We start from the raw sequence: 18052 nt of genomic DNA, 5'->3' as shown, positions 1-18052 counted from the left end.
GCTTTTTCACCTTTAGCTTTGATTCGTGTAAACGATTAGGTTTGTGAAATATTTACTGATAATGACATTATACCATTCTGGAGTACAGCATCACGATATCTTGCAATATAATACATGGATTCGCTTGTCAGAAAATTAATTCACGCAATCTGTCATTGATCAGATATTCAAATCTGTTAGGATTTACCCAAGCTCAATCGCGACACGACAATAATCAGGTATAGTTATGACCCGTTGACGCAAGCGCTCGAGAGCCTGTTTCAAATCTATACGTGACATACACACGTGAAACAATATCCACATTCATGGCTTTACTACAACAGTGATTCGTTACACTCGATAGGATAGTTGGGTGCTGAGCGATTGTATTCGGTGTGTCTTGTGTATACGCTCACGGATTGCTTCTAGACCAACCTGTTCCACGGGAAGCAATTCGCGTAGTGATTCAGTCGACAGGATACCATAGTCATTTGTCTCCGCAGAATATGTAGGTTACTTCGCATTAAAACACCTGTTTTCAAAATCGATCGCGGGAAGCGCACAATGACGCTTTTTCGAAGCTCCGTAGGTCGATTTTCGACTGCTAGCTAGCTCAAAATGCACTGTTTCTGACTTCCGAAATGCAACATTCTGGTTTCCGGTATTTTACGAATCACGGGACCAAGAATATACTACTACTGACGTGTCGATTTCCTATACGGTTCCCACATGTGACCGAGTAGTTTTCCCCAATCGATGCTTCTTTGTTGATGTGTATAGTAAAGTCATATTATAATCGGTTTACGATTTACTCATTTGAGATGATGGTCGCTGGGACATTTGCAACATGAATTCCATCACCAGATTATTCCTCTCTCCATATGAATTGAATTCGGGGTAGTTGTGACGACAAGCGCGTACGAATCGGGCGGCCGCGGTTCGATTCCCGTCGGAGGTTTGTCTGGGCTCCTCTTCCGCCGTCATCGCAGTTCTAACATAGGCTTACCATACGTCCTCTTTTAAGAGGATTTGTCCTCTTTTTTGACTTTTTTGAAAGTGTCCTCGGAGGACGCCCTTTTGTCCTCTTTTTTGAGATTTTGTCCTCTTTTTCGAAAATTCAGGTCAGATTTAGAGGAAATCGCGAGTGATATGCCGCAAATTAGCGCAGAAGTCAAGCTCCGGCGGGTAATTCGGAGGGAAAAGCGGTGATTTTAGCTCTGAGCGAAAAGAATACTTTTTTTTTTAGTCATCCACCTGGCAATGTGGAGAAAAAACGTTAAACGTTATTTTGAGCTCTGAGCGTAAGTGATGACCTTTTTTTTTTTAGTCAACCGATCACGAAGAGGGAAAAATTTACCGGTTTTTCAGAATTCTTCTCAAGTTTTGCATGTCTGAAATTTCTGAAAAATTGTCCTCTTTTTGCATTTCCAAAATATGGTAGCCTATTCTAACGGCGACAAAAAAACTCAAAAAATGACCCGATGACAGAATGCACTCAAAAGGAATGGAAGAACTAGAAAGGGCCGCGGCCTAAAAAAAGATCAACTTCGAAGGAACTGTAACGGCACTCTAAGCCGAGGTGGATGTCAGTCTAAAAAGATCGTAACTTCGCGTCGTTTGGCATCCTTCTATCTGTTCATTACATCGCTTTGTGTCTTGTCGCATTGTACATTGTGTGTGTCTTGATCAGTTGAAAATGTAACTCAACGATTACACTTACACAATAATGACGGCACCACTCACCCACCGTAAAAGTTATTATATACTCGGATTACCGTATATATTGGCTTGAATGGCTAGAGCTAGCAGGTATTTACTCTACAGCAGGGGTCACCAACCTTTTTGCAACCGAGGGCTACTTTTGCGTAATGATTGAAGCGGCGGGCTACCATTTACTCCCGCCGTTTACCCGTACCACGCTGAATTTCCGCTTTGATATTCATAGCACTGGGCATGACTGGACATTAGGGTTGTTCAGATTTGGGCAATTTTTTGGAAACTTGTTTTGCGTAATTCCAAATGATAGTGTAGTGCATAAAAACACCTCTAAAACCGATTTTGGTCATTTTCATCGCGGTCTTCCCTGCGCGCAAAGCCCCCAAAGACCCACGGATCAATTCTCCTTACTTCTGACGTGTTTACGTCATATCTTTATCTGTAGTGTTGACCGTGTCACTGGTTTGGAGCTTTTGTGAAGTTATCAGTTCAAGACGGCTATGTAAGGATGGGAAATATATCTGTATTCTTAACTGTACTGAAATGTAGTCCTATAAATGCCAGATGAATCTTCGTTATACCATGCAGAACCGTTATATCGTGTTCATGGGAAACATGTATTGGTAGCACGTTTGTTATGAATCGTACACCGAAGAAGCACCATCGTGTTGTGATTGTGAGTCGAGCTCGAGAACAGATGCACAGACATTTCCAGCTGGTGTTAAGCTAGTAAATGTTACTGGAAGGCATGTAATATGGTATGTCAGTAATCTTTGCCTCGATTTTAGTGTTACTGTAAAATACTGAGTTATCCAATTTGCTGGTAGGCTAGAATTTGGTTGAAGAAGAATGTCTGAAACAAAGCGGAGAAAGGTGTCGGACCCACCAAGAACAAGATCGAAGTCTGGTCATTATTTGATTGGATATTCATCTGAGTGTATTATTCACTCCAAGTTACCCACTCTACGCCAAGTTCTACAGTATTTGCTGTATCTGAAAGAGGAATGCCCTAAAACGACCAAAACTCAGGATTGACCGATAATGAAGCAACTATGTTGATTAGTGCCTTCATACAGGCATGCGGTGGGGACTTAAATGACTTTGTGCTATCCAGGTCAACTATAAAGAGACGTAGAGAAGCTAATCGTCTTGAGATTTCGCATGAAATATACGAGTCATTTCAACAAGACCTACCGAATCATGCTGCTATACACTGGGATGGAAAGTTGACAGAAGACAGGTATGGAACAAAGTATGAAGCATTGCTGTTATTTTGTCTTCTCATCCTTTGCATACCAATGGAAAATTACTTGGAATTCAAAAGATTGAAAATGCCACAGGAGAGGTCCAAGCTAAAACTGCATTTGATTTGATAACGACTTGGAGTTTGCAGAATTCCATTGCCACGTTGGTATTTGACACGACATAAAGGAATAGTGGATGGAAAAAAGGAGCTGCAAAGTTACTGGAAGACCGCCTAGGTAAATAAATGTTGTATCATGCTTGTCGCCATCATGTATTGGAGTTGGCGGTAAAGAGTATCTGGACAATCATTTTTGGACCTGAAACCACAGGTCCTGAAAATACATTATTCAACAATTTCAAAAAAACAACTACTGATAAAGATGTTGCTGAATCTGCTCTCAATAAGTTGAAGAAGCATCCATGGTACATTGTGGAAGAAACTTTGGTTTATGCCTTGTTCTCAGAAAAAGAAAGTTGCGATACCAGAAAAAGCATTGCAAGCCGCCTACTGAAAGTTGAAAAACCGCAATCTTATCGACGCGGGCCACGCATTCTCTCATCAGAAGGGACTATAGAGGATAACACCACTTTGGCTGATTTAGTGGGCCCTCAGTCATGGCATTTGTTCAACGAATTTGAGTGTTCTGGAGAATGGTTGAATCAGCCTGTGGAACAATGGCCTAAGTATGAAACATACAATGAAATGAGCCATTTTGTAAGTAATGTCAAAGTCGTTAATGACGCTGCTGAACGAGGAGTTAAACTCAATACCGACTTTGCTTCGATCATCACAGATGATGAGCGCCAAAAGAAAAGTATGCTGCAAGTTGTTGAGCTACACCGTCAGAAGTATCACAACTTCAATAAATCCACACTGAAATCCTATGAGCCTGCCTGAGACTAGAGCCTGTTGTTATCCACTTTTTGTTTTTATGCTTACCTAATTCTCAACATGTTCTTCAATGATAATACCTGTCTTTTCATCTTTCACAATTGTCTCAAGTCACGTAAATGGTCGGCCTACTATGTCCGGATTTGTGTTTTGCCTTATTCTGCTTTTCAAGTTTGATAATGCAAATTTCCTTACAATAAATTCATCAAGTTTCAGAAACATAGTCTGTGCCAGATTTCTTATGTTAACTCAGTTGTAAGCACATACCATAGTGGGTGACGACAATGACTAATATGTATTGAGATTGTTTCTGTTTTCGTAAGAACACCGGGGACGTTTTCAGACAGAATGCATTGGTAGTTGAGTATCAGGACCCCCATTTAGACTTACCTGTCATGATCATTTGAGAAGAAGCCTAGTGTCGTGAGCTTTTGACATTTGCATTCTGGCCGTATTCGCTACTGTGACAACGTCTTGGACAGGACAGGTCTGAGTTTTTGTGTTCGGAGGTGGTGGGGGAGGGGGGTGTCAACTTTCTTTCAGACGTATTAGATACTGCAAACCTGATGCGGATTAGGTGAATTGAAGCTACTATAAAGGTGAAATTACATTCATATACAATATGTCTTTGATTAACATTTACAGAGTTGAAACCGGCTGGAATATGCCTGTATTCGTTCATTTCATACATAGGCCTACCACCCGGCTACCTATACCAAATACGGGAAGGGGAAACACATTTGGCATGTATAGGAATGTAGGTATGTTCAATTGTCAAAAAGATAATTCAACCTGATATTTCCCAGCTCTACTCGGCCGTTTTCTACCGCAAACTTCACAAAAGCTACAAACCAGCAAAGGTGAATCGTCGCTAGTAAGGAGAATTGACTCGTGGGTCTTTGCGGGGGCTTTGCGCGCAGGGAAGACCGCGATGAAAATGACCAAAATCGCTTTTAGAGGTGTTTTTATGCACTAAACTATCATTTGGAATTACGCAAAACAAGTTTCCAAAAAATTGCCCAAATCTGAACAACCCTACAGTGGACATCATGTTATGTTTCTATAGCAGTCAGTGGGAAGCCTGGCATTGTATGATATCAACTAGTGCGCTGTACTCTGGTATTTAACTTGACACTGCAATTCTGAGCTAGTGTTCCAGATGTGCATTATTCAACCGTGTTTTGTGTTTGTTTTTGATGAAGTTCTTGTACGAAAAGGCTGATTCACAACGATCAGTTGAACCATAGACGCTTGCAACCTTCATAGCTGCTGCGCATTCACCACTTTACTTTTCCGTATTAACAATGCACAAACGTTTGCTGCAGACTGAGGTGGGGTCATTTTGCAGTGTTACGATTTCAATCTCCAACTGTTCAGCATCCAGAAATGACAATATTTCATTATACCGGACAGCAGCAACGATTACAAAAAGTTAGAAGCATGGCATATTAAACTGCGTTGAGTGTAATAGAAATAAGCTGTGCCAAAAGATGCAATACGTAATGGGTATACAGATATTGAAAATCTGCTAGTACATCACGGTTATCTGACTCCAAATAGTAATATTGTTTACTACTTCGGCATTGCCCTGGTTGTCGAGCTATCGTAACGGAACCCTCCACCATTTCAAGAAGACCGTGAACGGCATTCCGTCATGTCGCCTGTATAGGCAATTCGCCATATCTTGAATTTCTGGTGATTCTATCATATACATTTATATATTACTAATTGTAATTGAAGATATTTGTTCAAGTGTTTATATATGTAAGTTACATGTTAGTGTGTTTTAAACAAAAATAGCCGAATCAATCAATCTATATATCTAAAAGCTCATAGGTAATAATCTGACGAATATTAGTAAATGCTGCTATTCCCCCTATTTTCAGAATGGGCTCGCGGGCTACTCATCCAGTCCTCGCGGGCTACCTGGTGCCCGCGGGCACCGGGTTGGTGACCCCTGCTCTACAGTATACAATGATAAAGAAATCTGAAGGGTAGTCTTTCTCTAGTAACGCAGTAGCCCGTCTACGTCGAATTCTCGGAACAGTGACAAGAGCACATACACTGCCGCTGCTAGAAGGATCGGGGTCGTGGTACTATCTTACCCACATTGTACCCCATAAAATAATATGGTCCCGAAAGTTTAGTTTCCCCACTTGGTTACCACATTTCATCCCAGCAGTAGTCGTGCTACCTGGGATAGAGGTTACGTTACAAAGTCTTATGACAATTTCACTGGTAAAAGTGGTCAAACATATCCCAATTAGAAACGCAATTGATTGATGGAAAAAGACATACCGCTGAGCAACGCTTACGAAAAGCTTCTAATATTTCTAGTTCTTGATCTTGGGCTATTATGCAGTCATCTATGATCAGTATGTTGACAATTTCTTCGATGAAGCGACAAATTACAACAATTGTATCATTTGCTGGTCGATATCCTCTCCCCTCCAATATGAGCTCGTTCAACTACAAAAATGACAAATGTTTTATACAAAATTGAGCGCTACTTAAATGTGTCCTCACGAAATAGGTTTTTTCCTTCCACTCTTGATAAAGGATATCCAACATTTCTGGATTGGCCAATACGACCGCCGAGCACTTCATTTCGTACACTAACGATGCAAAACATGCTTGTCCTTCATGATCCATGAAATCATCATCAAGCCCGATATATTGCAGCTGGGTTGAAGTAACATATATATTACATACTTCATATGTATATATTGTCTCAAACTCGAATTTTCCAGATAAAACATCTCCGAGACCAGGGATGAGTTGTGTTAACAAGCACCCCTCTCACCGTAAGACGTTGGTAACTAAAAACCCATAATGTTTTGACACCAGATTAAAGAAATTATTCCCACAAATCTAATAGTAACGGTATTCAAGATATTGTCTGGTCAGGCCGTCAGGGTAAGGTCAGGGACGTGTTCCCGGGGAACGCAAATGGGGCAGTGTCTCAACTGTCGTTAGGATCAGTGAACGAAAATAGTGAAAACCGTCAATGATTCTGAGTACTGGTCCACTGATGATCACGAAGAATTAGTTTTGAACATTTGATACCCAAAATTACGCAATTTTCATATTTATTGTGCAAAAATTATGGGGAAGGAGATATGAGGCAGAGACGAACCAAGTCTCGCCTTCACAGGCGACCCGAACTCCAAATGTATAGTAACTGATATCAAAGGAATGTAATTGTTGCATTTATTCGCACCCCTGGACATCAGAAACCCTCAAAATCACAAAGTATTGTGGAAATCGTCATGATTAAGTCATAGTCGGGAGCATATTGCCGCACCGGTATCTATCAACAATCGCATTTCTGCGAAACTATGCGCTATTCGGCTATTGGCTATCGACTTTACCAACCGACGGTACAGTATGGACTGCAAAGTTGCGACAGTAAGTACCTAGTGCAGAGCAATTACCTTTTCTTACTGATGTACCTGCTATGTGTATCCAACATCAATATTAAAATTTGGAGAATATAGTGCCTTCTCACGCAGCCTGAGCATAAATAGTCCTGATGTGTTAACTGAATCAGCTAGCCGTTTAGGTTTTATTCATTAGCGAATCTGATATCAAGAGCCTCCACCTCCAATGGAAACTCATCGCCCGCCTCTGGCTATAATTCAGGCAAGCAGATCGTGCACACTCGGGATGGTGTGAACATGAGGTTCTGCACTGTGAACCTTTTCCATTTAATACATTTTGTCACGTCATTCTTTGCATTTCAACTTCGGACCACTCTCTGCATGGCGCTGGCAGCATAAAAAGAAATTCAGCACTAAAAGAGCGTGCACCTTGCCAAATCAAAAATTATTTGATCGAAAGATGGCTCGGGATATTCAGCTTCCCGATTGTGAATATTTAGCGTCGCTCTGCTGTCAGCTTTTCCCGCAATCACACAATAGCAAGAACGAAACATACTACATTTAGGAAGTCAACGAATTGTGCTCAGTCATCCAATCAATTATTTACATCAACGAACTTGATATAAAAATGCAATGATATAAAAATGCAATGATGTCTATCAGGCGTACGTGATCTATCTTGATTTGATAACCTTATTGTATCATAAAAACCAAAACCGTCCTATTTGGGTGTTGGCTACTGTATGACTTGTTTTTGAGATAATGTCTGGCGCAAGTATAGAAACCGGTGTTTCACTCTTGAGAATGCATTTGTCCGGTCTAGCCGAGTCTTCGTCGGAATCGCAGGCACAGCGACAGAAGATATTGTGGATTGAAGATTTAGTCGTCGCTATAGTTATCATGTAGCCTACATTATTATATGACTTGACGGAAATGTAGGGATGGAATTAGCAATATGACGTCACGCGACATCATTAAAGGGGCACTGCGCTCTAAAAATGATGTGGTCTCAAATTGAAGGTAAAAACGAACAAAAATTTTTGGCCGCGGCCATTTCCTTCAGAACGCCACCGTAATGGAGCTGCAATTTGTTGAAATTTCTACAAGACCAGCTGCCGCGGCTGCTTAACCCGTTACATGGCACGATGTCTTCATCATCGCACTTGCTCGACGCGATAAGGCAGTCACGCAGAGTATGCGCCAACGGTTGAGGACGATATAAACTATATTCGAATTCAATTTCAATAAAAAAAGAAGTTTGGAGTAAGAACGGAGAACAGAAATATACATTTTGCTATAAAATTACTTTACTATACTACTCTTCGGTAACGTAAGCTGTAAGCTTCGATCACTTCGCTTGCGATCAATATATTTGTGAGAGAACGATGGAACGCTCATTGAATGATTGGTCGCACTCACGGGTTACAACAGCGTTTCACGAACAATCCGAACAAATGCAAGATACAGTGAGTTTCATCGAAACCGATTATATTGATGACTTGAAATTGACTCATGAATTTTGCTTCGAGTCACGAGTCAATCCACATTTCTGATGCGCCGAGTCAAGTCAGGTCAAGTCACTTTAGCAGAGTGACTCGAGTCAAGTCAAGTCATACGAAAAAGGTGACTCGAGTCATCCCAACACTGCTTCAAGCTCAGATTTATTGCCTACCTACCACCACTTATAAGATCTTCGCAATTGGCGAATTGAGGACTCCTGCTGTAGACTAATTCCCTATTTAAATTGGGGCATATGTCATATAGAGTGATATATGTTTGCAATTAGAAATGCGCCCGGTAACCCGCAGAATAGTCAAAATATACATCATTTGCCTTCAAATGATCGTAATATTTCTGGAAATGTCCACCTGTATATTGCTGTTTAAGCAACCGTCGGTCAATCGATGTAATTTCCTTGCATTCAGAGCGCATTCCAGTATAACCAAACCGGCGCATTGACTTTTCTCCAACATGGCTGCTAGATCATTGTATTCTTCCACTGACAATTGGCTGTCATTTAACGTAAATCTTGATAACTGCAAAACAGATGTAATACATTTTCCGCATATATATTATATATCTGGACGCTGAACTTGACGTAGCTCAAGAAGGATAGAAGATATCCCACTAGGCGTGACTACGTCGGACAGGATATAAACTAGATACTAGGCGAAGCGGAAGTAGTTATATAGATCGGTCTGGGGGTGGCAGGGGCTCTTATGGGTGCACCCGACCGGTGCCGCGAAAACTCGTCCTGAACCGGTGACCCCCCCTTTCAGACCCCCCTTCCACCCGACCGGTGCCTTATGAGTATAGGGATCTCTCGACCGGTGCCTCGAAACTCGTCCTGAACCGGTGACCCGTTCAGACCCCCCCTTCCACCCGACCGGTGCCTTATGAGTATAGGGATCTCTCGACCGGTGCCTCGAAACTCGTCCTGAACCGGTGACCCTTTCAGACCTCCCTTCCACCCGACCGGTGCCTTATGAGTATAGGGATCTCTCGACCGGTGCCTCGAAACTCGTCCTGAACCGGTGACCCTTTCAGACCCCCCCTTCCACCCGACCGGTGCCTTATGAGTATAGGGATCTCTCGACCGGTGCCTCGAAACTCGTCCTGAACCGGTGACCCTTTCAGACCCCCCCTTCCACCCGACCGGTGCCTTATGAGTATAGGGATCTCTCGTCCGGTGCCTCGAAACTCGTCTTGAACCGGTGACCCTTTTCGGTATAGGGATCTCACGACCGGTGCCTCGAAACTCGTCTTGAACCGGTAACCCTTTTCGGTATATGCATCGCTCAACCGGTGCTAGTATAGCCATCTCTCGACCGGTAACCCTTTTCGGTATATGAATCGCTCAACCGGCGTCGTGGTGGTAATTCGTACTTTCGGGTATAGGCCGCGGCGATGATGTGCCTATCATGTATTCTTACGAGGTCTCTGGTGATTCGCCATGTGTTCTTATGGGTGCGGTCGTGAATCGTACTTTCGGGTATATGCATCTCTCGCGCGGTGTTGAATATGTATCAGGTTGGTAAATAGTCACGTGATTGGTCCTTAGCTAATGTGTATATCGCAAATTATTATATATGACCGATTCGGGTTAATCCCAACGTTTACGGTGATTGCGACAATGATATATCGTTATTCTTATGGACGCGGCGGTGATTCGTACTTTCGGTTATAGACTGCGGGCGGCATATCGTACTTTCGGCAAAAAAGGTGTGAAATAGTTTGCTAAATCTAGGAATCACTTCCAAGGTAATATTTTGGTAATTAGTTTACCGCAGAGCCGGCGTAGACGGCAATTCGAATATCAACAATAAACGCGTTCACAAACTAACACTTTAAAAATGTGTGAAATAGTTTGCAAAACTCCGCGATCGCCCACAAGATAATGTCTCGGACATAACCATCTTTAGCGACTTGGTGTTACAGGCATATCGATCACTCACGCGGTGAAATTTTCGTAAGCAGTTTGGCACAGAGCTTGATTTCACTCGTAAGATTTAATAAGTAACGAATAACAGACCGACAGTGTCGGTAACTTGAATAGCGACAAATTGTCACTTATTTCCGCTCTAACCCTAATCCTTTGTGAAGTGAACGCTTATTCAAAAGGGTGTGATATCATTTTAAAATCCAACGACCACTCACCGGATAATGCTTCAGACATAGCAATCCCTCATGCCCGCTCACAAGGTAATATTTCGGTAATTAGTTTGGCCTAGAACCGAACCGTCGCTGACGGTGATTCGAAAACCAACAATTTGCCACTTGCCCGCGATCGCTATATGTTTCACGCCTCCCGAATAGTGGCTGACTTTAGTTGCGTGATAAGATCCATGAAAATATTCAATCAATGTGTTAGTTTGTCAACTTGAAATGTAACTCACTACACAAATCAAGTTGAATCGTATTTGAATGTATTGATTCGACCCAACTCAAATCCTTTGACAAATCCTATTAACGCGATCTGTTGAATCGAACGTAACCTGGATATTACTGACGCCAACATTCACCGCATCGGATCATTCACACATTCCACGCCGCTGTTTTAACACTTATAGAATCAATACCAACTATCTCTAACCCGATAATATTCAATCATTTTGCTAATTTGCCAACTTTAAATCCATTCGCGGGATGTACTAAAGGTATATCCAAATAATCCAGAATGAAATATTTGGACTTTGACATTGCGTGAATTGAAATAGGTTTGACAAACATGACTACCAACTTTCACCCAGTCACATTTCAAGATTATACTTTGAAACAATCCTTGAAACCGACAACTCTATTCACGACTCCGTTTCCGTTTGTAAAATAGAGTTTCAGAAATACTATCACTATGACAACTCAACATTTTAACATCTTGCCATTCACAAAAGAGTAAAATACAAAAACCTTGGCAAGTCAATCCGTTTGTAACTCACCCAACCAAAACAAAAAGTATCCGTATGAAAAGTAGACAAGACTACGCCAATAATCACTACAATCCAAAATCCATAGCAAGCTCGGTTGTATTCATATCCCTACGACACGTCTTTTGTTTTTCAACTGTAAAAGTCGTTACTATTTTGCAAGACAAAGTAATTACTACTCGATATATTTTGTAAGACAAAAGTAATTACTACTCGGTGATCAATATTTAATCCTTTCACACCCACCATTGTACGTGCTAAATGTAAAAAAAACATTGCGAAGTCTATAGATCTACACTTCAAGGTTTTGATCAGCACAGAAGCAATTGTAATACCTTTACCGATGCGTCCTATTCAACAGACTTGGTTAATACAAACTCATGTCAATAATAAAATCACAGTATGTGCTACACTGAAATCTACAGAAAATGTCTTTGTATTGCTGCTCGTAGCAGTGATATCGATTTGAACCTCCAGAATAATTGTCATCATCTAACCAAACTACTGAAATTCGTTGTCAATTTGTCTGATGTTCACTGAATGCGTACTAGAACTATTTGCGCAACGCACACGATCAGAGAAATTGGAAATTTTCGCATTGTCATTCGTCAAAGTAAATACCATCGCAATACTCTGTCACTAAAAGACGTTACTTGTATGTGATTGAATCACCGGTAGTTAACTAGCTAAATCAAACCCCTAAGAAATTTCACACACTCATTGGATATTAAACAGCGCCGCTTAATCGTTGTGGGTCGTTTTTTCTAAGTACAAATCATATCCACCCAACCGAAAACAATTTTCACTCACTTGGTTAATGAAGCCGAGGTCGACATTCGATATTTTGTTTGCGGGAAATACTTTGTAATAAACACACTGGAGTGGTTGAGCTTTACATCATCAGACTGCCATCTGTACATCAAGAATACATCCGACTTGTAACTGTGTCGTTTACCTAACCGAGTTGTATGCACAGTTTGATATTTAGCGATTGCTGAACATACCACTTCGAAATACTGCGTTGATCTCAATTCCTTTGTCGTGATAATCGAAGTACATTTGTTTCGATTTCATAAAAACCAGCTTTTCTATGACAATTTATTACTTGAGTTGTCCCGCTTACTATATTTAGATGTAAACTCACCCGTCTTGCAACAACAAAGACATGGATAAAAAGTACACAAGCAAACACAACAAGTTTTACTTTTGTTGGACACCAATTATTATTTCACGCATCTCATTTCATACTAAGTGTATATGAAAGATATTCATGGCACACGAAAATATTCGATATTCCATGCTACGAACATACGCAATGATTGGTGACGCTTTCACAATATTTCGATTTACTGTAACAAAAACAACAACAACAATTTTCACTCTCTTGACTTATGAAAACAACAGACGAACCTTCATTCAATATTTTGTTTTTGTCAACTAGTGACTTTTTCATGAGACCCCCACAACTCTTACAGAAGTACGAAAGATATTTGCATCACACAAAGTAATCAACTTTACTCGATATTCTCACATTACGAAACTAAAGAATGGTTGGTTTGACTCTACAAACTGTTTCGTTACCTCAAGAACTTTATTGTCTGAATGGTTGTTCATGTGTCTTAAGAACCAAATAGTTCAACACAGCACTAGTACCAACAGAAACATCAGAGTTGTTTACACAAAAGTTTGTATGTGTACAGTATGCGAATACCATGTGTAAGTCCAGCACAATTGTGGTATCCATCCGGGTTTAGTTAACACAATATACGACACCGAGGTCGCCTCATCTTTCGTAAGACAACAAACCAACCAAGGTTTCAGGATATGTCCATGTCATAGCAATAAATAAGCTACTCCAACAACAGAGTACATATGTTTTCTAGTTACGGTGCTTACATCTTACACACAAATCAGTCTACTTTGCTAACAAAAAGTGCTTAGTCATCAAGTGATTGCCCTAGCAACAGAACAGCTAAACGTACTATCATACAATATGGCCGTTATAGTCACCAACGGTACATGGTACAAGTAACAAGTCTCGAGAATCCAGTTATTGAAAAAACGTGAAAGTGTTTCTGCTGCACCAAGTCGTTATGTTGACGAAAGCATCATGATCGATTTGCATTCGTTGGTCACAAAATGTCACTACTCTAAATAATTATTTTTCACTCAAAAGCATACTTGTCACCATTCGTTTTCATCAAGCACGAGTTCACGAAACCTACTTACTACGACATGAATTGTTATTTTTATGTTGTGTAAATAGGTAATAATTCATTTTAGTAAGACTATATCAACATCATCGAGTTGTGTGAATAGATTTACATGTGGTCTTGTGGTTTTAATCGAAGTACACAGCACGGTCTAATGTAGAGTCATCTCTATTGTACAGCAACTCGGTAATCGAAATGCATGCATTAAATTTAAACAGCGATCTTGTTTCATCACGCGAAAAATATGTTCACTATCGCGATACTCTGCACAGGACGTGTAAATCCTTTTCACGCTCGTAATAGTATCCCAACGGCTACCGGCGACAACGTTTAACAACACCAACGACACTAAACATACGATACCTACCCAAGTAAAATTACCATTTTCACCCGGAGGTCAGTCGTTACCTGAGTAAAAATACCAATATTCTTTGGAGATTTATCGTTTAATCAGAGTAACAAAACATTTTCACTTGGGGGTCTATCGTTTCCAAGAGTAACAAGCCCCCTTTCCTTTGGAAATCTATTTTTCCCTGGGTAACAAACCTTTTTCACTTGCAAATATATTTTTCCCCCGGGTAACAAACCTTTTTCGCCTGGAAATATATTTTTTCCTTGAGCAACAGACCATTTTTACTTGGAAATATATTTTTCCCTGAGCAACAAACCATTTTCACTTGGAAATATATTTTTTCCCTGAGCAACAAACCATTTTCACTCGGCGGGTCGTCGTTTACCTGAGTAAAAATATCATTTTCCTTTGGAGATCTGGCGTTTACCCATTGTAACAATACATTTTCACTTGGAAATCTGTCGTTTACCTGAGTACCAATACCGTTTTCACTTGGAAATCTATCTTTTCCCTGGGTAACAATACCATTTTCGTTTTGAAAACTGACCACCACACCGGCCAATTTGATATTTTTTGTATATTATTACAACAGACAGTGACAAAATATACACCAACAACGACTCCGATACATTTGTGTAATCGCATACTCACTTGTTCTGGTGCATCCCATCAAAATTGACGGTTAGCCACACACACACACACAATAACAATGCGCTATTTCGATATGGCTGCGATGTCCGGGTTCGTGCTTTAGATTTTCCAGAATCAATCCGTCTAAAGTTGTAATCCCCCGACTTTGTTAACTGGTTGATACACGGATAACAATCTTCGGAAAATGTGGGAATGCATGCTACCCATCGTGCTAACGATTCCAGGTTACTTGTAAATAATTTTCTTGCTCGCCCTATACAGATTATACGTACAGGGATATGTAGCGGTAATCGGTTTGGTCAATACATATCGCCCCATTTAGTATGGAATTACAAACCAAATACAGGTCAGTCCATAACCGGATCCGGATATTCAATGCAAAGCGATAAAGCAGAACCAATGACCAAATGTAATTAAACATGTAGATTCACAACCCTTGATTTTTTTTCGTGAAAAATGACAATACATATCGAATATATTTTACGATTGTTCAACCCTACCAAGTATTCACGTAAATGTGGTTTATGACATTACATACAATGTGTCGGTGTACAAATGTTGGGTGTTTATGCACACATCGGTATGACCTATAGACAACATCATCATACCCTCCAGGACTTCGTTATTGCATCGAGAGTTCAATAAAATCAATTTTGTATATTCAATCGGTGGCATAGACGACGGAAGGCTTGGAGATCCAATGTAAAATTCAGACAAACAAACGGGTATATTTGTCCATCTTGGTGAGTTGGTGAGTTTACATCTAAATATAGTAAGCGGGACAACTCAAGTAATAAATTGTCATAGAAAAGCTGGTTTTTATGAAATCGAAACAAATGTACTTCGATTATCACGACAAAGGAATTGAGATCAACGCAGTATTTCGAAGTGGTATGTTCAGCAATCGCTAAATATCAAACTGTGCATACAACTCGGTTAGGTAAACGACACAGTTACAAGTCGGATGTATTCTTGATGTACAGATGGCAGTCTGATGATGTAAAGCTCAACCACTCCAGTGTGTTTATTACAAAGTATTTCCCGCAAACAAAATATCGAATGTCGACCTCGGCTTCATTAACCAAGTGAGTGAAAATTGTTTTCGGTTGGGTGGATATGATTTGTACTTAGAAAAAACGACCCACAACGATTAAGCGGCGCTGTTTAATATCCAATGAGTGTGTGAAATTTCTTAGGGGTTTGATTTAGCTAGTTAACTACCGGTGATTCAATCACATACAAGTAACGTCTTTTAGTGACAGAGTATTGCGATGGTATTTACTTTGACGAATGACAATGGGAAAATTTCCAATTTCTCTGATCGTGTGCGTTGCGCAAATAGTTCTAGTACGCATTCAGTGAACATCAGACAAATTGACAACGAATTTCAGTAGTTTGGTTAGATGATGACAATTATTCTGGAGGTTCAAATCGATATCACTGCTACGAGCAGCAATACAAAGACATTTTCTGTAGATTTCAGTGTAGCACATACTGTGATTTTATTATTGACATGAGTTTGTATTAACCAAGTCTGTTGAATAGGACGCATCGGTAAAGGTATTACAATTGCTTCTGTGCTGATCAAAACCTTGAAGTGTAGATCTATAGACTTCGCAATGTTTTTTTTTACATTTAGCACGTACAATGGTGGGTGTGAAAGGATTAAATATTGATCACACGATTCGAACGATCCTGGATTAATTTCCTGATCAAAAACTTTCCGCACATGCAAGTCCTCGTTTTACCAATCGATGCGTTAATTAAAAATATCCCTGAAAAGTTTGTTGATATCACAATAACCAACGCCGGTGTAATTACGTCATGATTCAATAATCAAGTCATGATCGACTATTACAAATCTCGTATGTCAAACTAAAGTATCAATCCTTATGATTACACCATGATAATATTCAATATAACACCTGCGTTCGATTGTAAGAAATGAATTCTCAACTACGTTGGTCAGACATTCAAATATCATATACTCAAAACATATGTTAATCTCAAGTTGCGCACACCGAGTAGTAATTACTTTTGTCTTACAAAATATATCGAGTAGTAATTACTTTGTCTTGCAAAATAGTAACGACTTTTACAGTTGAAAAACAAAAGACGTGTCGTAGGGATATGAATACAACCGAGCTTGCTATGGATTTTGGATTGTAGTGATTACTGGCGTAGTCTTGTCTACTTTTCATACGGATACTTTTTGTTTTGGTTGGGTGAGTTACAAACGGATTGACTTGCCAAGGTTTTTGTATTTTACTCTTTTGTGAATGGCAAGATGTTAAAATGTTGAGTTCTCATAGTGATAGTATTTCTGAAACTCTATTTTACAAACGGAAACGGAGTCGTGAATAGAGTTGTCGGTTTCAAGGATTGTTTCAAAGTATAATCTTGAAATGTGACTGGGTGAAAGTTGGTAGTCATGTTTGTCAAACCTATTTCAATTCACGCAATGTCAAAGTCCAAATATTTCATTCTGGATTATTTGGATTTACCTTTAGTACATCCCGCGAATGGATTTAAAGTTGGCAAATTAGCAAAATGATTGAATATTATCGGGTTAGAGATAGTTGGTATTGATTCTATAAGTGTTAAAACAGCGGCGTGGAATGTGTGAATGATCCGATGCGGTGAATGTTGGCGTCAGTAATATTCAGGTTACGTTCGATTCAACAGATCGCGTTAATAGGATTTGTCAAAGGATTTGAGTTGGGTCGAATCAATACATTCAAATACGATTCAACTTGATTTGTGTAGTGAGTTACATTTCAAGTTGACAAACTAACACATTGATTGAATATTTTCATGGATCTTATCACGCAACTAAAGTCAGCCACTATTCGGGAGGCGTGAAACATATAGCGATCGCGGGCAAGTGGCAAATTGTTGGTTTTCGAATCACCGTCAGCGACGGTTCGGTTCTAGGCCAAACTAATTACCGAAATATTACCTTGTGAACGGGCATGAGGGATTGCTATGTCTGAAGCATTATCCGGTGAGTGGTCGTTGGATTTTAAAATGATATCACACCCTTTTGAATAAGCGTTCACTTCACAAAGGATTAGGGTTAGAGCGGAAATAAGTGACAATTTGTCGCTATTCAAGTTACCGACACTGTCGGTCTGTTATTCGTTACTTATTAAATCTTACGAGTGAAATCAAGCTCTGTGCCAAACTGCTTACGAAAATTT

At 40.1% G+C, this 18052-nt stretch overlaps 1 protein-coding gene and 1 long non-coding RNA gene across 2 annotated transcripts in view; one reads left to right on the top strand and one right to left on the bottom strand.

Annotated features, from left to right (window-relative positions):
- LOC145456395 (NACHT, LRR and PYD domains-containing protein 4E-like) overlaps positions 1-18052 on the bottom strand; it is a 96337-nt gene that overhangs the window by 33130 nt on the left and 45155 nt on the right. The window contains exons 11-12 of the mRNA XM_080334511.1: positions 6359-6514; positions 6131-6301 (exon numbers count right to left, since the gene is read on the bottom strand). Coding sequence (XP_080190637.1) covers positions 6131-6301; positions 6359-6514 — 327 coding nt within the window. The remainder of the gene's footprint in view (positions 1-6130; positions 6302-6358; positions 6515-18052) is intronic.
- Positions 1932-4051, top strand: LOC145455716 (uncharacterized). The gene is made up of 2 exons (XR_013920402.1): positions 1932-3176; positions 3405-4051. It is a non-coding gene; the product is annotated as an uncharacterized LOC145455716 (long non-coding RNA).

The sequence above is a fragment of the Botryllus schlosseri genome, chromosome 14 (assembly GCF_051294905.1).
Source record: "Botryllus schlosseri isolate E-star chromosome 14, Bs_hap1, whole genome shotgun sequence".
Classification (NCBI taxonomy): Eukaryota; Metazoa; Chordata; class Ascidiacea; order Stolidobranchia; family Styelidae; genus Botryllus; species Botryllus schlosseri.
The sequence above is the reverse complement of the archived record's forward strand: the minus strand, read 5'-3'. Positions and strand labels throughout refer to the sequence as shown.